This window comes from Cryptomeria japonica, chromosome 2 (assembly GCF_030272615.1).
Source record: "Cryptomeria japonica chromosome 2, Sugi_1.0, whole genome shotgun sequence".
Taxonomy (NCBI): Eukaryota; Viridiplantae; Streptophyta; class Pinopsida; order Cupressales; family Cupressaceae; genus Cryptomeria; species Cryptomeria japonica.
In genome coordinates this window covers 109,007,283-109,030,621 of record NC_081406.1, presented here as the reverse complement: position 1 = coordinate 109,030,621, position 23,339 = coordinate 109,007,283, and the positions used below count along the sequence as shown (strand labels likewise).

The window sequence follows — 23,339 nt, the reverse complement described above, 5'->3', positions numbered from 1 at the left end:
ATCTTGTAAAAAGATCTCGTAAGTCATTCTCAAAAGGAATACCACAAATAAAATGGATTCTCTTTGGAGGACTAGTCAGAGTCACATAAATGACTAGACTCTTTGGTTTGCTAGGGGCAACAAAGACTACAATCACATTCACGTACTCATTACAATTTGTAGAAGAGCTAGTTGAAGAATTGTGCTCAACATTTACTTGTGAGGGATCAAATATGAGATGAGATTCATCATTCACTAATGCATCATTTCTAAAAGAAAGTACATTAGAATAAAATGAAAATAGAATAACATAATATCAATGATATCATCCTCTTGAAAAACAAATATCTTTTAAAACAAAAGGAGTTTTATGAGAGGGATCAGAGACATAGAGTGACATAGAACCACCATCACATGTATTAAAATAAACATTGTTAATACTTTGAATAAAATCAGAAATTGGAAACAAAAATTAGAAACAATGCATTTTGAAATTTATAAAATAAATTTAAGAAACAAGTGAGTCGAGGGCCGGCGGATTACTTCTACTTTGCCGGCATGGAATGGCCAATGGCGTTCGGGGTAGAGACCAAGCGACTGGAACAATACGAAGAAATAGAGAAATGACAGAAACATCAAGCTGGATTCTGAACTTGAAGCTCGAAAGGCATTTGGTTTAAAAATTCCCACTACAGGCGATTCATGAACGAAATATGCTTTGCATGGAGACCCGATCCTTCCCATTATCTTCTTATCTGGATTAGACCATGGACCGGCTTGCTAAGATTAAATTACTCAAATTGTGTAAGAGTTATGTTTTTTTCAAGAGCATCGGCACTTCTTTCGAACTCTCTAATTTGTGTGCGCGCAGAGATTATTCATACTGGTTTTTTCGTGAATTGGGTTTTTAAACTGACAAATAAAAATCCTAAATGCGGATCGCTGGCCAGCAATATGGGTTGTTTCAATACATTGGCAGCTCTGGATTTCGAATTCTACGCTTCTCAATTGATCAGATGTACCAATGTAAAAACTTTGAAACAAATCCATACCCGTATGCTCATTTGTGGCCTCGACCAAAACATGTTTTTGGGTACCAAGCTTGTGAGATTGTATGCAATGTTGGGTAGTCTGAACAACGCTCGCCAAGTGTTTGATAGAATGTATAAACAAGATGCTTTCTTGTGGAATGTGATGATTAGAGGATATGCTACATTTGGCCAGTGCGAGGAAACGCTGATGCTTTACAACCAAATGCAGCAGGTAGGCCTACAGCCAGACTGCTTTACTTTTCCCTTCGTTCTTAAGGCATGTGGTGGTCTCTCAGCTATACACGAAGGTAAGCGAATCCATGAACAAATAGTTGAAATCGGTCTTGAATCAAATGTATATGTGGGAGCTGCCCTTGTAGATATGCATGCCAAATGCGGGAGTATGGAGGACGCACGCCTAGTGTTTGAAAAAATGTATACTAGAGACGCCGTCTTGTGGTCTGTGATGATTGTGGGATACGTCCAGAGTGAGAATGCTCCTGAAGCCCTGAGTCTTTTCAATCAAATGTTGCTCACAGATTTGAAACCTAATGCAATTACTATTGCAAGTGTTATCTCAGCATCTGCTGCCATGGGAGATCTGCAACAAGGTGAGTTGATTCATGAGTATGCAGTAAAAAATGGATTTGGTTCAGATGTTTCAGTGGTGAATTCGTTTGTAGCTATGTATGCTAAGTGCGGGAAATTGCAGGTTGCTCGTGACTTGTTTGACAAAATGTCTGAACGAGATGTTGTCTCTTGGAATGGAATGATTGCGGGGTATCAACATAGTGGAGATGCTAGTAAAGCCTTGGCACTTTTCCATCAAATGCAGCTGGAAGATGTTAAACCGGACTTACTCACCATGGTGAGTGTGCTTGCAGCGTGTGCTGACTTGGGAGATATGCAGCGGGGCAGGTGGATGCATTCTAGCATCATAAAAAGTGGACTTGAATTGTATGTTTCTATCGGCAATTCTCTTATAGTGATGTATGCTAAGAGTGGGAGTGTATGTACTGCACGTCTAGTTTTTGACTTAATGCCTAAGAGAGAATTGGTTTCGTGGAATGCAATGATTGCGGGTTATTCTCAGAATGGACTTGCCAATGAAGCTTTAGATCTTTTTCATGAAATGCAGGTGGCAGATGTGAAACCAAACTCTTCTACCTTTGGAGTTTTGCTATCAGCTTGTGCTCATTCTGCAGCTTTGGAGCAAGGCAAGCAGATTCATGATTGCATAATTGCAAGCAAACTTGATTCAGATCTCTTCGTTACTACCTCCTTAATAGACATGTATGCAAAATGTGGGAGTCTAGAAGTTGCGCGACTGTTGTTTGACAAAATGAACACCAGAGATGTGGTTTCATGGAATGCAATGATTGCAGGGTATGGAATGCATGGGCATGGAAAAGATGCCCTTGCAATTTTTCTTCAAATGCAACATGTAGGAATGAAGCCTAATCATGTCACATTTGTTTGTGTTTTGTCTGCATGCAGTCATGCAGGCCTAGTGGATGAAGGATGGCAATACTTTGCTTGCATGAGTCAAATTTATTGCATTGCACCCATGGCAAGGCATTATGCATGCATGGTTGACCTTCTTGGTCGTGCAGGGCAGTTAGATAAAGCATACGACTTCATCCAAAAGATGCCATTAGAACCCGATGCTGGTGTGTGGGGTGCCTTACTTGGTGCCTGTAGAATCCATTGCAATATTAAGATTGGGGAAAAAGTGGCAGAACGTATTTTTTACATAGATCCGGGAAATGCTGGATATTATGTATTACTGTCAAACATCTATGTTGGAGCTGGGAGATTTGCTGATGCAGCAAAGCTCCGTGCAATGATGAAAGACAAAGGAGTTAAAAAGAATCCAGGATGCAGCTTAATTGAAATAGATAATAGGGTTCACACCTTCCTTGTAGGTGATAAATCACATCCTCGGTCTCAAGAAATTTATGCAGCATTGCAGGTTTTGGTTGCTAAGATGGAGGAAGCAGGGTATGTGCCTAATACAAACTTTGCACTTCATGACATTGAAGATGAGACGAAGGAACACTTACTTTATAGTCATAGTGAGAGGTTGGCCATTGTTTTTGGGCTTATAAGCACAAGCCCTGGTACTCCTATCCGTATTACAAAGAATCTTCGTGTCTGTGGTGACTGCCATACAGCTATTAAGTTCATTTCCAATATTGTTAAACGAGAAATTGTTGTGAGGGATGCAAATCGTTTCCATCATGTGAAGGGTGGTTTGTGTTCTTGTGGTGATTACTGGTGATACTAATAAAAGCAGTCTACAAAAGCATTTGCTCACTAATGTTGTGGTTTACTTGTACGTTCTCATTTGTGTCTGCATTGACCACTTGAGACGACAGTAAGTTATTATGCATTTTGTTGAGTCTTTTCTCCTACAAAATACAAGTTGGGAGGTGGAAGGCCAAGAACAAATGACAAAGAAGGTTTGAATATTTATTTCTAAATCTATATATTTATTACTGTTCTTTTTTTTTGTTGGAAACTTAAAGAAACGTATCCCAAGGGGCTGCAGCACAAAGCACAGACTTCCCTTGGCTTGGATTTAATTGGGGTACATATTTCTCCAAAGTCAATTAAGACTTGCATCGGTTTCCTTCTTGGGATTCATGCCATTTGAGCAGGCAGGTAACAGACGGAATAGAAAATAAGAGTGGTGGGTAGCTTGAAACTCTGCTGACCTCAACTGTGAATTAGGTTGAGATGGTTTTCTGGCTCAATCTGTACTCCGTGGAAGATTGGACACATCGTACATCCATTTTCTGTTCCTCAGATCAGGTAAGTGTTATTGTGGTTTATGAAGTTACTTAAGATTTTTATTTTATTTTAAGTGTGTTGGTGCTACTTGAAATTAATGCTCGTTAATTGAATGCAAAATACCGAAATCCAAATTTTGTTTTTGGAGCTCCACAGGGATGTTAATTTATAATATTTCTTCAACCTTGAATTCAATATGGAGCCATTAAACTCTTACCAGGTTAAAGTGAGTTATCAATCTCTGGTGCAGCAACTTAATGAGTTGTAATGGGATTTGTACTCTTTCATATTGCTTCAGAACTGTATAAAAATCTTCAACAGAGCACGATGTTGCAATCTGCTCAAGATTGAACCCCTTTTCTTCTTTCTGCTATCAAACTCAATCATGAATATATGCTTGTTTGTGTGAACTCATAATGCAGCTCAAATCAAGAGATTGAAGATTAATCTGCAGAAAACATAAACACTTACCAGGAACGGAAAAGACAGAACAAACTTAAATGCAAGGATCCTCAAATGAAAGTAGATAAGATATTCATATTTCTGTGATCACTGCAGAGAATATGATAAGTAATCAACACCAGAGCCGATAGCATGGATCTCTGTTTTTTTTTTTTTAATATCCTCTACTATCCTCCCCCGCTCTAAACCCAGTCCATAAATATAAACAAAAACCTCTCCCAAAAATAACTCGCCAGCTTGACCATCACCAAGCCAAAATAGGAACAAGCCAAAATGTGCTGGTTACAAAAGCAAAGGCAGCTGAAAAAAAGAGAAACAACAGCCTAAAATTAGAAAAAAAACAAAAAAAAAAGCTAATCATCTGCTCCATTGTCAGAACGTGGGAAATGGCATTTATGGAGATGCTCCACATCATCCTCCCCTCCTCTGAAAGATTTGAATTTTGAACCTCCTGGTTCTGAAGAGTCCGAATTGGAGAACTTCAAGACTCCAAGAGATTACTGTTATAAAAAATTATCCTTCTGAATCGAAGAATCAAGCCATGATGTTGCCTTCCACCAAATTAGATATTTTTGCAAATCGACATATTTTTTCTTCTTTCACTTCCAACCTCTTGTTAGAACAAAGATCCTCCTCCTCCACCGATTTATTCCTTTTCTCTTTTCCCAGCTCCTTGAAGGATTAGTAGTCCTTCTCCACTGAAAATCATCATTGCTCTTTGCAACATTCCTACCATCTCCTATTACACCTGCACATAAATCATTAAAAACAGAAATAAAGTTAAGGGAATAATAATCTCCCATAAATACTTTCTCCTTATCTGCATTATGCCATTTAGGCATGCTTTCCATTTCATATTTTGTGAGGTGGACTTCATTTCTTAGTTCAGTGTGATGTCGTTCAATAGTCAAATTCTTTTGGACAATGACCTTTATACCATAACTAAATATATCTCTACTCTCTCCCTCAATCATCCTTGTTCCCTCCTTAAAAAGTGCTGACTGGTACACTTTTTTTCATCACTAAAGGGATTCTCTAAACATACTTCTAGTTGTTTGTGACAACTTGTGTCTTCTAAAAACATTAAATCTTCATCACTTTGGAGCTCCCAAAGACCTCTGTCTCTGTTGCAGCTTCCTCTCCAACGTAGACTACTTCCACTACTAAAACATTCTGGGCCTCCTCTTGTGATTGGCTGCATTCCTTCTCATTGCAGTTTTCCAACTCTTCTTTTTTTGCATTGTAATCTCCAATGCCTTCCCCTTCTTTGGGGTAACACAACTCAACAACTCCATCAAACTCATCTATCTCATCATTTGTATCCCATTCATCTATCTCTTTATCTTCGTTCCATTCATATACCCCTTGGAAGACTACATTTAAGGATTTTCTATCCGCTAATATTTTTGGTAACTCTTTAATAGATTTAATCTTTCCTCATTCTAACAATTCGACCCCTTGGCTAATTATTAACTCAATGGCTTTCCTCTCTGAATATAGCTCTTGTTCACAAGGTGATTATTTATTCTCACCTTTCTTTTTCATCTTCTTATAACTCTTCAACACCTTTGTTGTAGATTTTTTACCTTGCTTTTTTATTGTTGCATAACTCACATTCCTCCAATAGGCACCATAACTCTTCCAGCTCAATCTCTAGTTTTTGCAACTCCTTTAGCTGGTCCTTTGTTAGCGTTTGCTCTGCTTTTGTCTTTTTTGTCCACTCTAGTCATCCTCTTTCTTACATCATAGTATAACTCCATATCTGAATCCCCAACCATATCCACAACTCTAAAATAGAGCTGCAACTCTCTTCTCCTCTCCCCTCATGAATAAACAATCTATTGACCATATATCGACATTCTACGTATATTCTTCATCTCTTCCAAGAAATTAACACAATTTGGAATGCAAGCCTTCTTCTTCATATATGCAGAACTATCCATCTCGCAACCCCCAGTCATAGTCAACATGTTGACCAGTATATAGTAGATTTGAAATCTTGCCTAAAAATCTGAACAAAGAACCTAACTAGCGTCCACCCACTTCTGCAACTACAATACATCTGAAAACATAACACTCACAATGCCCCTCTGCTGGTCAGCTGACTCACTGAATCTTCTGAACTGCTTAACAACCAACGATCTCTATGATTCCGGTTCCCATTTGCAGCTAGATGTAGGGAGAGATAGGTCTACGCAACAAAATAGAAACAAAAATTACAAAGATAACAAGCATCCCTTCTTAGGATTGACAGACATGGCATAAGTGGCTTACCCAAGCTCAAGCTTCAATAAAATGCACATAAAACTCCTATTTATTAGTTTTAATGGAAGATGAAGCTTCATCCGATGGGTTTGCCAAGTCAAATGGGGCACAAATGGTCCATAGAAATCAGAAAGTATTAATAATATAACCAACCTTTTCTTCACTGAGATAACCACAGAAGAAAATTTTACACAAATTTCTTGGAACTTGTTACAGAATTTCCATCATACATGAGTTCCTAATTATTTTTTCACACTGTGAACCCTCCTTAATGGAATACACGTAATGCACAAAGCTGTCCACATTTCTCTTTCATGGGCAATCTTTCATCACTGTCATAAATTGCGCAATATGAAAGGAATAATGGAAGACTTAACAAGAAATCAAGAAATTAGAGACAAATAGTGCTATATAGCACAATGGCTCACAGGCACAGGAGCATTTCTCTGATACCAAAATTGATGCAGCTCAAATCAAGAGATTGAAGATTAATCTGCAGAAAACATAAACAACCAGCAGGAATGGAAGAGACAGAACAAACTTAAATGCAAGAATCCTCAAATGAAAGTAGATAAAATATTCATATTTCTGTAATCACTGCAGAGAATACAATAAGTAACCAACACTAGTGCCAGTAGCATGGATCTCTGTTTTTTTTAAATTTCCTCTAGCATTTCCCCCTCCGCTCTAAAACCCAGTCCATAAATATAGACAAAATCCTCCCCCAAAATTAACTCACCAGCTAGACCATCACTCCAAGCCAAAATAGGATCAAGCAAAAAATGTGTCGGTTACAAAAGCATAGGCATCTGAATAAAACGGAAACAGCAGCATAAAATTGGAAAGCCAAAAAAAATAGCTAATCATCTGCTCCACAGTCAAAACATGGGAAATGGCATTCATGGAGATTCTCCACATCAACTTAGAAAAACAATCTATCACTAATTTTCTTATCCTCTCCTGAACTCATTGGGAAGAGTAAAATTCATGTGTTTATAGAATATAGTAGACAACTATAGTACCATACTGTCTGAGTCGAGAGTTGCAGGGAGACATGTCTCTGAGACTGGGATATGTCTGTAGTACCAAAGACTGTTATGGAGACAGCTCTGGTGACAGGAGATGTCCTGCCTACGTCTTCTCATGTCTCCCTGAAAGAATCCCTAAAAAGCGAAAAAATAATTGAATTACAAAAAAACATAAAAACCTTTAAAAAGTTTATATGGCATCACATGACTGTTTTTTTCACAACAGTCAGCATCCGAGTCTGTGATTCAGATAATACATTTGTTCCCTACAACTGAGAATCAAAACTGTTGTTCAGTCCCTGCTAACAAGCTCCCTTAGCAAGCTCAGTTCCTGCCAGTTATGCATTTTCGAGACAGTTCACAGATCAGGCCTCAGATTTAGAATATGAACAACAGATAATATCCACAAATAACAGAGACAACAAAAAAATAAGCTTTCTCATTCAGCATGCAAACCAAATTACAGTTCAGGAAAAAATCCTCCAGAAAAAGAGTGTCACAGCTCTGAACCAAAGAGAAAACCCCGCTAACAACTACCACCAAAAAACTCATTAAACACTTACAAAAACCCCCAAAATAGGAACACCAGAATTGGCAGTTACACCCCAAAAACCACAAACAGCAACACAGAAACATAACCGATAGTCAGTGTGAACCCATCAATTAAATGACAGTTACATTTGCATATGTGAAACATTTATGACCTAACAGTGATGAGTGGGAGGAAGGCTAAGGAGTGACAGTGTGCAGTCTGATTGTGAATATCAAGGACTATAAGTGACGAAGAGGCTACTAACAGAGTAGCAACAGCCTGCAGTCTACATCCTGAGTGTCGATTTTTTATTTTACCTGTCCCCAACTCCCATACTGGTAATCATGTCCGAGTCCCATAAATATCGTTACAAAATTTCAATTGACAATAATGATAGAGAGGTAGTTTGGTCATGAAGAACTCCCTGGGGACAAGAATTTCAGCAAACAATACTACAGAAGGATTTGGTGCACAAAGTTGTTTCCTTCTTAAGAAGGAAATAGTTACAAATATGAATTTCTGGCCTATTATCAACTGAGTTAATAAATCTTAAGTTTTTAGAAAATTTCTGAAAGATCATGATTTTCTTTGTATGATAATGAAGTGAATTGCTTAAGGCAATCTCTTATCAGTTTATAATGACAATTTTTATTGTCCTCCTTTTTAATTATTCACAAGTATGGCATTCACTGGTTGAGAAGCATTCCAAGAAGACATGCTCACGTTCCATTCGAATCAGGGAACATCGCTCATCCCCATTAGCAGATTTTCTGTTCTAAAAACAATCACAAGTTGATTGGATCAAAGGACAGCCCCTAGGTAGGCCTTGGCCTGAAACTTTCCCCATCAAATCCAAAAGAAAATTTCAAATATGTTGTGGCTAATGAAACAATGCAAGTTTGCAAGGAAAGGCTACAACATTTTTATATCATGCACACTGTACCACCAGAAGCTGTAATTTCCACATGACAAGGATTTTGATGCTATCTTGATATGGAAGCCCCACCAAAACTCTCTTTCTCCATGGATGAAATGCGACACAGGCCTTGACTGCTCAGAGAGAAGGCCCTCATCTGCAGATTTATTAAATTTTTCCTTGGACTAAAGCTCTCAGAATGTGGGTTCAGGAGAAAAGGAAACATGCTAAATCTATAGGCATATTGATGCTAACTAAAGGGTATTCAATAGCTGTCAGAATATGAAATATGTTTGGCATTGGTTTTGTTGATAAGTTTTTCATTTGTGATGTTGTTTTTGGATTCATCAATGGGATTAAAAAGGACAATAACTTATTTTGGTTCCTTTCCTATGAGAATTTATGGGTGATTTCGTCCCTTAGGAATGAGGAGAAATTTCAAGGGAAGTGTAGGCTTCTTATTGAGTCTTTGTGAAGACTCATTTTTAACAATGTTGGCATGCAAGTCACTATTGTCATGAGGCAATCCAAGAAGAAGTTCGAAAGGTTCATAGATTTAGCATATCAAAGAAAAGGTGATAAAATGGAACTAGTTAGATTTTATAAGCCAATCTCTTTGCAGGCCTAGCAGATTCGGGAGTAGGTGAAATGGAGGGCAGCTAAATAACTCCTAATAGGATTTAAGAATTGTTAGGTAGAAAACAAATTCATATACACTGGCAAAATGGAGCGGCTATACAGATGAATGAACCTAAGGGATGGAGGATGAAGCATGTTAAGTAGTGCTAATTTTAATCAATTATTTTGGGCCAGGGCTATCAACAATGTTTGTTATATAGTAAATAAGCCTTCCACTTTATCTCTAGCTAGCATGACACCCTATGAGGTATACAGAGGTTATAAAAGACCATTGGTTTCTCATTTTAGAATATTTGGTAGCACTTCTCATGTTCATGTTCCTAAAGAGAATATTTGAGCTATATTTTAAATCTAGCAAGTGTGTGTTTTGGGTTATGGTGAAAATATAAAAAGTTACAAGCTTTGGGATACTGTAACATTGAAAATGGTGTATTTTAAGTTTGTGATTTTTAGTGAGCTTAGGATATCTTTAGAAGTTGAAAAGGGATTAGGAAAATCAAAATAAAATAGTGCATTTTGAGACTAAGGCTAAATTGAAGGATGATGCAAGTGTAGAAGAACAACAAGAAGCGCAAGTAGAGGAATAATAGGATTCAAAGTGAAGTTTAGAAGAAGAATGATCGGAGTCTCGTGTTACACCTTTGAGAAGTTCCACTAAATAATAAAGATCTTTCAAAAGGTTTATCCCACCTATTTTATGTTGCGTATTTGTATTATCATGTATTGCCAATTAACCTAGTTCTATAAAGGAAGCACTATCTCTATAGGAGCACAAGCCTTGGTTGGAGGCAATGAAAGATAGATAGATATGGGAATTAGGACCTATCTTAGCTTCCCAAGGGGAGGAAGCCCATTGGTTCAAGCAAGTATTCAAAAAGAGATTTGGAGCAAATGGTCAATTGGAGAGATATAGAACTCAATTGGCGGATTAAAGTTACTCTCAAGTAGAGGGAGTGGTTTTGGTGAGCTATTTTCTCCTATGGATAAATTAACCTCTTTTAGATTCTTGGTATTTGTTGTTGTTGCTTATGATTTAGAGATAGATTAAATGGACATTAAGATTATATTTTTGCATGCGGATATTGAAGAGTAAATGTACATGAAAAATTATATAATTTTGTGGAAGGTAGAAAGGAGCATTTGGTTTGTTGGTTTAAAAAAATCTTTGTATGAATTGAAGCAATCTCCATGTATTTGGTATAAAAAATTTATGCTTTTATACAGAGCTTGGTTTTTTAGAAATGAGGTAGACCATTGTGTGCTTTAAATTAATTAAATATTGGGTACTAATCATCTTATATATTTATGACATACTATCTTTTGGGAATTAAATGGGAATGATTAAGGAGCTTAAAAGTTAGTTCTATAGTACTCTCAAAATGAAAGGTTTAGGGGGGTTGCTAAATATATTATTGGTATGGAAACGTATATGAATTAGGTCAATACCATTTTGGTTAGAATTATGTTGACATAATTTTTACAATTTTTCATAATGCATGGCAACATGCCAATAAATATTCCCTTAGTTGTAGGCACTAGGCTTTCTTTGGAATAGTGTCCCAAATTTAATGATCATCTTGAAGAGACTAGTGTTGTTGGAATCTTGATGTGTACCATGGTTTGTTCAAGATTGGATATTACCTGAGCAATGGGACTTTTGAGTAGGTTTATTAGCAAGGATAATTACTAGTCATGCTGGGGGGGCGGGGGGAGGGGGTGTTTAGATTAATGTAAGGAATTTTAAATTATTTTACTTATTATCATGGTAACAATGATATGGGCAATGTGATTGGTTTTCAAGGCTTCATTAATTTTGGTTGGGTTGGAGATCTAGGTAGGATGTCTACCAGTGATTGTTTGTTCACTTTGTTTGGTAATGTAGTTAGTTGAATGAGTAAGACATATCTTAAGTTTTCTCTTTTGATAATTAAAGTACAATATATGGTTGCAACACATGTTTGAAAAGAGGTAGTGTGACTACACAAATTATCTGTAGGTGTTGGTTTTATTTGTAAAAGGGTGAGTACTAGACATGATAGTGTAGGTTTTCTTACCAAGATCACTATCTATAATGCTTGTACTAAGCACATTGACGTGTAATCTCCTTTTGTTTAGATAGTAGAGGGTGGAGAGTTCATGGTTCACAATGTTGGTACTAAAGAAGATTTTATGGATTCACTCAATTTTTGTTGGTGCAAGGAAGCTATGGGCCTTGCCTCTCCCAACACTTGATTCTTTAAATATTCATGTCCCTATTATGTCTTGTTACTATGATTATCAAGTGTGAGAATGCTAGGACTAGGTGATATTCACCTTGTAATCCTTAGAGTATGGTACATTATTCATTATTCATTTAGGAGGATAATTATATGTATCTCTAAGGAACATGGAGAGGGTATCTTAGATCCTCTACATGAGGCTAAGGGATAATTGCTTCATTATCATTCTCCCGATGACTTGGAAAGTGTGTTGTAAGGTGGAATTGAATAAGAGGAGATTAGATTTGCCTTATTCTACTTGTCTTTGGTGCAAGGACATTTATGGCAGCAATAATAGCTACGATAACTTCCCATGACAACATGAAAGAGTGGTAATGGTAGTGTGTAAATGCATTTTTTAACTATTACAATGACTATGCTAGGTTTTGCAAATTTAAAAAAAAAATGACTGTGCTAGGTTATGTCAGATACTTTTGAGATGGACTTACTATTCCAAGAAGTTTCACATGTGTGAGGGGCATTGAAAGACATTGAATGTAGATAGGAAGATTTGGGCACCCAAATAGGGATCATGCTTTTCATATGTTGTTTTGAAAACCATTTATGATAGCATGTATTGTATTTTCCTATATTGAAGACATGGAATAATATCTTGATACTTTTTCTATTATCATTGGAATGTGAGTAGATTGAAGAGGGGAGTTGTTTTGATGTACTTGTCCATTTGAGATTAATATAGTCTTGCATTCTCTTTAATGGTGGAGTATTTACCTTAGAGGGTTTCCCCTACATATATTAGTGTTCTTTTGGTTTGTGTGTTCTATTGTTCTATTTATATTTCTATTTTATTCACGCAATATCATTAATTATGAATTTGTTTACACCAAAGATTAATAGTTTCTACTATTAATTTTACTAGTTTTCCCAACAAGGAAATCACTATTAAAAGAGAGAGAGAGAGAGAGAGAGAGAGAGAGAGAGAGAGAGAGAGAGCTTTGTACCATCAATATTGTACCCTAAAACCTATATCCTACACCCTATTCCCTAAACCTTATACAAGGGAGGGAGATGGAATGACCTAGAGTGCAAAGGGAGAGAAGAGGAGAGGGAGAGAAGAACACAAAGAAAGAGAGGGCTAAGGAGGGAGGAAGGGAGAGGTGGACATGGACTGACTAAGAGACCTAGAAAGGGGATAGATAGAGAAGTGAGGGAGAGAGAGAATTTCACAAAGAGAGAAATAGGGGTAAGGAGGTAGGCAGAGATGTAGAGAGGGAGGGAAAGAGCTAGAGAAAGGAGATATATAGAGGTGGGAGACCTAGACCTTGGCGAGAGATGGGTGAGAGACCTAGGGGGAGAGAGAGTTGAGAGAGATAGAGGGAGAGAAAGAGGTGGGTAATGAGACAAAGAGGGAGAGGTAGAGAGGTAAAGAGCGAGGGAGGGAAAGGTAGTGATCAAGAGAATGGAGAGAGGGGAGAGAAACAATAAGAGAGGGAGAGAGAACAAGAGAGAGGTAGGGAGGCATGGATAGTGATGGGGGTGAGGGAAGATGAGGTAGAGTGGGAGAGAGGGTGGGAGAGACCTAGAGAGGGGAGAGAGAGGCGAGGGAGAGAAAAAGGGAAGTATGTTGGATTTGTGTGAATGTTGTCATTGATGTCAACCTCAGTAATCTAGTGAGGATCAAATGTGTCGAGTTATTGGGATTAGTTTTGGTATTGTTGGCCGAGCATAAATGGAAGATAGGCATGAATGTGATATGAAGTAGTAAGGCCTAGATGATCTACTAGAGTAATTTCTAGAAGATTCTCATCTTCAAAATCCTGTGTTGTGCTTATCTTGGTTTGTATTTGGCTCCGGTATCAGTTGATCAATGTTATATAAGTTATATTAGTTGAATTAATTGTATCATGCATCAACCTTGAAGTTGGGAGTTAATTGTGCTAGGAGTTATTGTGCATATGGGTCTGGTAGACCCCTGTTTTGTCCTGTTTATCAAGGTGTATGTTTCGGTAAATGAAGTTTGTGAAGGAAGCATGTAAGCCGTTGGTTTAGGCTGACTTGTTTATCTTATTTTTGGTCGAGGCATGTCTTGGATAACATGTTGATCCAAGCAAGCATATTATTGTGAAAATCATTTTGGGTTTGGCCAACATATTATCTTGATGTATGAGCTTAGCGCTGTGTGTGTGTGTGTGTGTGTGTGTGTGTGTGTGTGTGTGTGTGTATAGAAGGTTTGTGAAATCAAGGAAAAAAGAAAGTGTGTGTGAGTGTATGCGTGTTGAAAGTATGATAGAAGACAACAGAGTGTGTGCAGAATAGTAAAGTAAGAGGTATGCAAACAACAGAGTAGTTGTAGTAAGAGGAACAATATATGAGTGAAGGAGTATATAGCAAAGTCAGAGTGTAGACAGTGTTTTAGTAATCCTTTACCAGATCTGGTGCAAGTGATCGTTTCAGCAAAATAGTGTAGTAATCCCTTATTGGACTTGCTGCAAGTGATTGTGGATAGTGGTACAGTGATCCCTTACTGGATCTGTTGTGAGTTTTTGTGAGTTGTTATTTGAGTTTAATCTAGAACTGACCTCATACATTAGGAGGTGCAATTTTCCTTAGTTCAACTATTCTCTATTGCAGTGAGCCTTTCGACAGTAATCCACTTCTGTAATCTGGTAGTGAGCCACCCCATTTTGTAAACACCATATAACTAGTTATATTATCTTGAGAGCTAACACTCTCTGTGGTTTTTCCCCTTCAAATTTTCCATGTATAAAATCCGGTGTTCAATTTATGGTTCTTTTATTTCTATATCACGCATTTTCTATTTCATGTTGATGAGCTTAATTGATGAAATTGATATACCAGTAAAAGTTTTTAGAAATTGTGGGAATACTAATTCCCCCCCTCTCAATATTTTTGTCCATTCAACCAATTCAACAAAGTATTGGTAGAGAGGGAGTGAAAGGTAAAACATCAACTATCCACCATCAATTGTGAACCCTAAATTCTAATCCTTAATCAAAATGTGTGTGTGTGTGTGTGTGTGAGAGAGAGAGAGAGAGAGAGAGAGAGAGAGAATTGGTCCAATGCAAACAATTTGGCGCTATAGTTATTTAATGTATTTTCATTTGACGTGCTAGCATTTGAAAAATCCATTTTCAAGTGCTAGTGTTTTTTTCTACATTGGGAAATTCCAACCCTTTGGATTGGATTTGCCTTAGGTATGGCCATTTCATGCCAAAGACGTGTGATTTTGAAAAAGAAAAAAAATCACACATTTTTGGTTGTGCTCTCCATCGGGGTTGCATGTGTTTCAATGCAAATTTTTAAAATACCATGAGGACATTATGCTCTCTCTTAGCTATCTAACCATTTAAAAAAATATATATATTATGGTAAGGTTTTCACCTTTAATTTCTTTTAGTTAATGTCTTTATTTTTTGTCAAAAACCAGCATGTGGTATTTTGGATATAGTTTTTTACTCGTTCATCAAATTTTGAAACAAATTAATATTTTAGAAACTAGATTCCATTATACATGTATTAATTTTTATTTTTTTTTATTCTTTTAAAAAAATTGGGGGGTGGGTGGAAGGGGGAGGGGCATGCTCAAATTTTTATTAGGATGTGTACGCTTCAAGAATTAGTAAAAAATATATATTCATTAAAAAATTAGCCAAAAAATAAAGCATAAACTACATAGTGTTAGCTAGTTTCTCACTTGGGAGATTTTAAAAGTTATAAAAAAAATTAACATTTTAGGGGGGTCGGCAATAGATGTTATGTTATCTTCTTTTGATAAAAATAAGAGCACTTTGTGTGACCCTCATTTTTGAAACCCTTAATCTCCACCATTTAAAAAAAATAGTACTTTAGAAAGTAGATTCAGAGCACTACAACTCATGTTCTTGTTGCATCTTCAAATTTTGAGTGTAATCGTCTTCAATTTCTCATCAAAGTTTAGACTTTGATGATTTCATAAAAAAGTGACATCTTAAGTCCCCATTTTGGTCCCCTATCTTATCCATAATAAAATATTAATTTCCTTCAAGTGAGTCCAACATGGACACCTAACCCATAGCCAATCAAACCTTTGACCTTTTAGATGCTCTCTAACTCCAAATGACTCTTTAGATCTTCCAATGTAGACCATTTCTCCTCCAATCTTGGGTACCCAATGCATTACCCTTTATTTCCCATTAAGGACATCCAAAGGGGAGTAATTTGTGCATTTTAATTTATCCTTATCATCTTTACATGCCTACCTCTTGAAAATGTAATCACAATTAACCATAAAGTACAAATAGTTAATTTTTTTTCCCTCATGTTGTGGGGAACAATTTTCAAGGAACATGGAGACATATAAATGACACACAATTGCAAGATTGGTGTCATCTCATCCTAACAAATTGAAGGAAACATTCTTAAATTCTAGTTGGATTTTAGTGTTCCTTAAAACTTGTAATTTCAAACCATTCCCAAAATATTAAATATACGTAAAGGTCTAATTTATTTTTATTTTGATAAATAAATGCTTGAACAATTATATTTTAATTCATTCTTATGCATTACTCCCATTTATTTCTATTTTTATGTAGTATTGCTTTATAAAAAATATATAATATTTTTATGCACTTTGAAAGAGATTGCAGATTGAAAGAAGGTAAAAGTGTTTATTATGCTCAAGAAAGTGGTGAGAATCCTCCTTATCACTTATTGTTAACTAAAATTTTAAGAAAAATATCATTTTCACATTTATGTGTTGATCTATATTATTTTAACAAATATTAATCTAATCCACAAAATAAACAATAAGTATATTAACAATCTTATCTATACTCTAAAAACAAATACAAATACAAATTAAAAAAACACCAAAATTAAATATCTCACTAACTTTTATTAAAAAAATTTAAACTTAATATGATTATTTGATGAGAGAAAAATGAATTCAAATATTTAAATTTTACAGTTGATCAATCACATTATAAAAGTATTATTTTAGGGACATATAAAGTTCATATCAAACTTAGGATCTATGCACCATGACAATTTGAACTACCATGGTTGGCATTCCATTCTTCAATAATTAAAAACATATTTTAGTGTGCAAACAAATTATTTTAAAAGTAAAGAAGTTCTAAAAAATTTTAACTAAAATTTTAAGAGAAAAAGTCATTTTCATATTTATGGTGTTGATCTAAATTACTTCAACACATATTAATCTAATTCACAAAATAAACAAAAGATATATTAACAATCAAGTATATATACTCTAAAAATAAATACAAATACAAATATAAAGAATACCAAAATCAAATTATCTCACCAACTTTTACTAATTATTTTATGATCTAGGTAAATGAATCTAAATATTTAAATTTTACAAAATCTATCACATTAAAAAATTATTTTTTTACAAACATATAAAGTTCATATCAAACTTCAAATCTATACACCATGAATATGCTCATATCTTCACATTTCGTTCTTCAATAATTAAAAATATACTCTAATACTCAAATAAGATAAAGCATGCACAAATATTTAAATATATTATTGTTAATGTTGAATGATCTAAGTTTTAAAATATAAACATTATCATACATCCATTTTAATTATATACTCAATTAGAGTTAGGGTTCAATTGGATTAGGGTTAAGATTTTATTAGGAGCAGGGTCAATTAAGGTTAGGGTTAGGACTAGAATTTAGTTAGGGTTAGGGTTCAATTAGAGTTATAAGAGAAATCTTTGAGTTAGGGCTAAATTATTATTACAATTCAAATATGGTTAGGGTTCACGTTTCATTAGGGTTATGTTTAAAGGTAGTTTTCAATTTAGGTTAGGGTTTAGTAAGGGTTAAAATCTTGGGGTTTAATTAAATATAAGATTAGAATTCAATAAGCATTAGGGTTAGGGCTAAGGTACAATTAGAGTTATGATTAAGGTTCAATTAGGGCTATAAAAGAAATATTTGATTTAGAGCTAGGGTTAAATTATGGTTAGGGTTAGAATTTAGTCAAAATTAGGTTTTAATTAAAGTTATAGGAGAAATCTTTGAGTTCAGGTTACAGTTAAATTGTTTCTAAAGTTTTGAGAGCATTGCCACTGACATACAAAATGAAAGTAACTGTTATTAATGAGTTGAGAACAATGTCTAATACATCAGTATTTAGAGATACCTTGGTTGGAAAGCTTTCAACATTTGAGCTTGAGGAATTTGGTCATGTTGCTACAATTAAAACAGATTTAGCCTTCAAAGCATCATTATCATCATCATCATCATCATCATCATCTGATTGGAAAGCACTTTATGCAAGAGAACTTGCAGATATCAAGAGGGAAAATGAAGAACTTGAAGCACTATTTGCAAGGAAAATGCCTAAAGGTCCTATTGGAAGTAAGTATGAAGGTAAAGCAACATTTAAATGTTTTAACTGCAATAAAGTTGGTTATATGGCATCTAGATGTCCTGATAGACATGCACGATTAAGAGAAGAAGCTAAAAGAACATACAAGCCTAACCCTGAATATCAGAGATACAAATTTAAGAAGAATAGAGACAAATCATGTTATTATGTTGATGAAGGAGTTACTGATGATTTTGATGAAGAGCTGACAGACAATGGATGGGCTTTGTTTCAATAACAGAAGATCAACCAACACCTACTATTCCACCGGTAGAGCAGGCCCTGACAGCTAAAATTGAAGAAAAGGATGAATGGATTATAGATTCCGGATGTTCACATCATATGACTGGTGATAAAAGTAAATTCTTATCTTTTCAGGAATACAATGGAGGTCTAGTAAGATTTGGAGATGACAAAGCTTGTTTGATCAAAGGAAAAGGGACTATTTTTTTTTATGGTAAGCACAATACTGACAACGTTTCCTATGTTGAAGGTTTGAAGTATAATCTTTTGAGTGTTGGTCAATTAGTTGAAAAATGATTTCAATTACAATTCAAGAATGGTAAATGCAAAATCATGAATAGAACTGGTTTGGAAATTGCAAGTGGTAACAGACTAGAGGTAATATCTTTCATTTGAATACCAATGAAAAGACATGCTTGATTGCACACATTGATGAAAGTTGGTTATGGCATACAAGAGTCTATCATGTGAATTTTGATTGCATTGTAAAGATTAGTTCATCTAAGGCAGTAAGGGATTTACCTAAGATTGTAAAACCTCATAATCCGATATGCAAGGAATGTCAAATGGGAAAGCAAGTTAGAGCAACTTTTAAGATTATTTCTGAGAAAACCAATGATGTCTTGATTTAATTCATATTGACTTGTGTGGTTCGGCAAGAATAAGAAGTCTACAGGGAGATAGATACTTTATGCTAATCATTGATGATTATTCTAGAATGTGTTGGGTTACTTTTCTCAGGGAGAAATCAAAAGCTTTTGGGAAATTCAAATTATTCAAGGCACTTGTAGAGAATGAAACCAGTAAGGAAATCAAATGTTTAAGATCAGATCAAGGAGGTGAATTTACATCTAAGGAGTTCAATACATTTTGTGAAGTAAATGGAATTAGAAGACAACTATCAGCACCCCGGACACCTCAACAAAATGGAGTTGTGGAAAGGAAGAATAGAACTATTCTGGATGCAACTAGAAGCATGATATCAGAAGCAAATCTACCTCATGTGTATTGGAGAGAAGCAGTGAATACATCGGTTTACACTTTTAACAGAGTTCACATCAAAGGTGAAACCGGTAAGACACCCTATGAATTATGGTTTGGTAATATTCGTACTCTTAAGTACTTCAAAATATTTGGAAGCAAATGCTACATTAAGAGAGATGAGTATATTGGTAAATTTGATCCTAGAAGTGATGAAGGTATATTTCTTGGTTATTCATCTAAAAATAAAACATATAGATGTTTTAACAAAAGATTGTAGAAAATCATTGAGAGTGCAAATGTGAAGATAAATGAAAACTTTAGAGGAAATTCAAGGTCTATGGATTCTGAATCGACAGTTGAGATGATCATAAATGAACCTATACAGAGTGCAGCGACACATAATGTAAATCCAGTCACACCGGCATCATCAGAGAATTCCCCAATGACCGAAGAACAACAACAAGTGAACACACCCAGGTATGTAAGACTGAATCACTCTAAAAGTCCGATGATTGGGAATAAGTATCAAGGAGTTATGACAAGAGGAAGACTAACAAATGAAGAGGTATGCTTAATTTCTCAAATTGAACCAACATCTGTTATTGAGGCATGTGAAGATAAACATTGGATTAGAGCTATGGAAGATGAATTAGAACAAATTGAAAAAAACAATACATGGACATTGGTTCCTCGGACTAAAGATAAAAATGTAATTGGAACTAAATGGGTATTCAGAAATAAACTTAATGAAGATGGTAAGGTAATCAAAAACAAAGCAAGATTAGTGTGTTAAGGATATTCACAGAAAGAGGGAATTGACTACAATGAAACCTTTGCACTGATAGCTAGAATTGAGGCAGTCAGACCATTTCTTGCATTTGCAGCACACAAGAACTATAAAGTATATCAAATGGATGTTAAATGTGCATTTTTGAATGGTGATCTTGAAGAAGAAGTTTACATTGAACAGCCTGATCGATTTTCATTGACAAATGATAAAGATATGGTTTGCAGATTAAGGAAAGCTTTATATGGATTGAAGCAAGATCCTAAAGCTTGGTATGCTAGATTGGATAGATATCTTTTGAAGCTTGGTTACACTAAAGGTAATGCTGACAGGAACTTATATTTCAAAGTGACTAATGAAGACATCTTGGTTATTGAAGTTTTTGTTGATGACATCATTTTTGGAGGAGAAGATGGATTGTGTAAAGACTTTTCTAATAAAATGCATGAAGAATCTGAAATGTTTATGATTGGGGAGATAAAAAATTTTTTAGGATTGCAGATTTCACAGACTAACAAAGGTATATTCATATGTCAAACAAAGTACTTGAAGGAACTACTGAAGAAATTTCGTATGGAAAACTCTAAACCGATAAGTACTCCTATGACTACAACTGATAAACTATCATTGAAGGATGATTCAACTCTTGTTAATCCGACAACATACAAACCTCGGATTGAAGGTTTACTGTATTTAACACAAACAAGACTTGATATAATGAATGCAATGTGTATTGTTTCAAGATTTCAGAGTAATCCTAGAGAAAATCATGAATCAACAGTGAAAAGGATTTTCCGATATTTACAAAGCACAACAAATCTTAGTTTATGGTATCCTAAAGATGAAAGTTTTTTATTTATGTGCATACACCGATGCTAATTGGGCAGGAGATGTAGATGACAAAAAGAGCACCATCGGCGGGGCATTCTTTCTTGGTAGCAGATTGGTTGAGCAAGAAATAGAGTTGTACATCATTATCAACAATAGAATCAGAATATGTTGCAACAACAACTAATTGTACTAAGGTATTATGGATTAAGGAAATGTTGAAGGACATGAAAATAAAATGCAAATAACCTATAATCATCTATTGTCACAATTCAACAACAATTGATATATCTAAGAATCCGGTATTTCACTCTAAAACTAAACATGTTTCTATCAAATATAATTTTCTGAAAGAGAATGTTGAAGCAAAAGAAGTGAGATTGGTTTATGTGAATACTAAAGAGCAGATTGTAGATATCTTTACTAAGCCTTTGCCTAAGGAAATTTTTGAATATCTCAAAGAGTAGCTTGGGGTTATACCCTCACTGATAGAGACCTAGACAATTGATGCTTGGCATCAAACCGACATAATTTACAGAGAAACCTTTTTCCGGCTTTGATGGAGGAGAGCTACTTCTAAGGGGGAGTAGTTGGTTATAACAATTGGTATTTGTAATTGGTTCTATGAATTGGTTGTATCTGGTATTTGTATTTCTTTGGCATTTGATGTCAAAGAGGGAGAGATATCTATGGAAAAACATTATCCTTTGGGGAGAGACTATTCATTGGGAGAGAGATTTTTACTCTCTGCATTTGTATTTTGATTTCTAGTATTGATCTATTCGGGAGATTGTTGGTTTTTGGTTTTTGCCATTTTTGCTTTGGCACTTAGATGGTTTTTCCATCTTGTGTTGCCATCAATGCCAAAGGGGGAGATTGTTGGTATTATGGATGTGTTGCATTGGTTTTGTCATTGATGTCAACACTTATCAACACTTATCAACACTTATCCTTCTGGAGATCCTTGGTTATGTTCATTGGCAAGTTCAGTGACTTATGCACAGTCACCCGTATTTGGTTCATCGACAGGTTATATTGTTCACCGACACTTATGATGACTTGTTATCATCTGGAGATCACTTGGCTATGTCGAAGACATGGTTTGGACACTTGGCTTTGGTATTCTAGTTATTGGTCTAATCGAGTTGACATATTTGCTATTACCGACAAATTGGTCTAAGTTATGGACCGACATGCATTATATATTCCAGATCAACACGACACATTATGGAGATGATTTAATCAATTAGTATTGTTGTAATTACATTGAGCCGACATGATGCATCGCATCTTGACTTACTTTGTAAATGATTTAATTGTAATATTCTTAGTGAGCCGACCTACACATTTGGTCTTAGGTTTTGGTATATATGTAAGATCTCAATTGTGAGATGAAAGAATATGGTATGTAAGGTTATGGTATTGCAACCTGGTATGTGTGAATATTGAAGATCATATGAGCAGACCATAGAGAAGGTTCAAGGAAGGTTTGAAGGTGATTATCAGAGCTTAATCGGTACTAAATCTAGCATTGGAGATGCTACTTTGAGCAGTACATTATCATTGAATTTAATCATCCAATTGTAGTCAGTGTGACTCTCATTTTGTGATTGAGCAGTGAGCTCTAAGCAGTTGGCCTTTCTGCATGTGCAGACCCCATTTTTACACACATACTATTTGTAGTAGTATCATCTGATTGTGGGTAAGGTTTCCCATCGTGGTTTTTTCCCTTACAAGGTTTCCACATATAAATCTATGTGTTATGTGTTGTGGATGTTGTTTCTCTTTCTGTTTCATGCATTAAGTTTCACCAGTATTAATATTAACTATTAATCGGTTAATCGACATTAAGTTTGGTTTACTGGTATTATGTATCAAGTTTGATTAAGTTATATTTGGGTTGAAATTAATAGACAACTGATTCACCCCCCTCTCAGTTACCTCCGAGTCCTAACATATGGTGTCTTAAGGGGTCGTATGTTGTCCTTAGGGGTCATATGACGTCACATGACCCCTTAGGACACCATATGACGCCTAATGACACCATATGGTGTCATTAAGGGTCATATGACCCGCAACGACACCGTATAGAGTCGTAAAGGGTCATATTGTGTCCTAAGGGGTCATATGGTGTCTTAAAGGGGTCATATGACACAATATGACCCCTTAGAATACAATATGACCCATAATGACACAATTTGGTGTCTTAAGGGGTTATATGGTGTCCT

At 35.5% G+C, this 23,339-nt stretch overlaps 2 protein-coding genes across 2 annotated transcripts in view; both read left to right on the top strand.

The window, feature by feature from the left end:
- The first annotated feature begins 487 nt into the window (after positions 1-487).
- Positions 488-3,522, top strand: LOC131054305 (pentatricopeptide repeat-containing protein At1g11290, chloroplastic). The gene is made up of 2 exons (XM_057988780.2): positions 488-2,396; positions 2,508-3,522. Exons 1-2 carry the CDS (start codon positions 682-684, stop codon positions 3,289-3,291), a joined length of 2,499 nt encoding a protein of 832 aa, XP_057844763.2. The 5' UTR covers positions 488-681; the 3' UTR covers positions 3,292-3,522.
- A 139-nt stretch (positions 3,523-3,661) lies between these two features.
- LOC131054306 (calmodulin-binding protein 60 F) overlaps positions 3,662-23,339 on the top strand; it is a 35,376-nt gene continuing 15,698 nt past the window's right edge. Inside the window, exon 1 of the mRNA XM_057988784.2 lies at positions 3,662-3,824. The gene's annotated coding sequence lies outside the window, so the exon portion shown is untranslated. The remainder of the gene's footprint in view (positions 3,825-23,339) is intronic.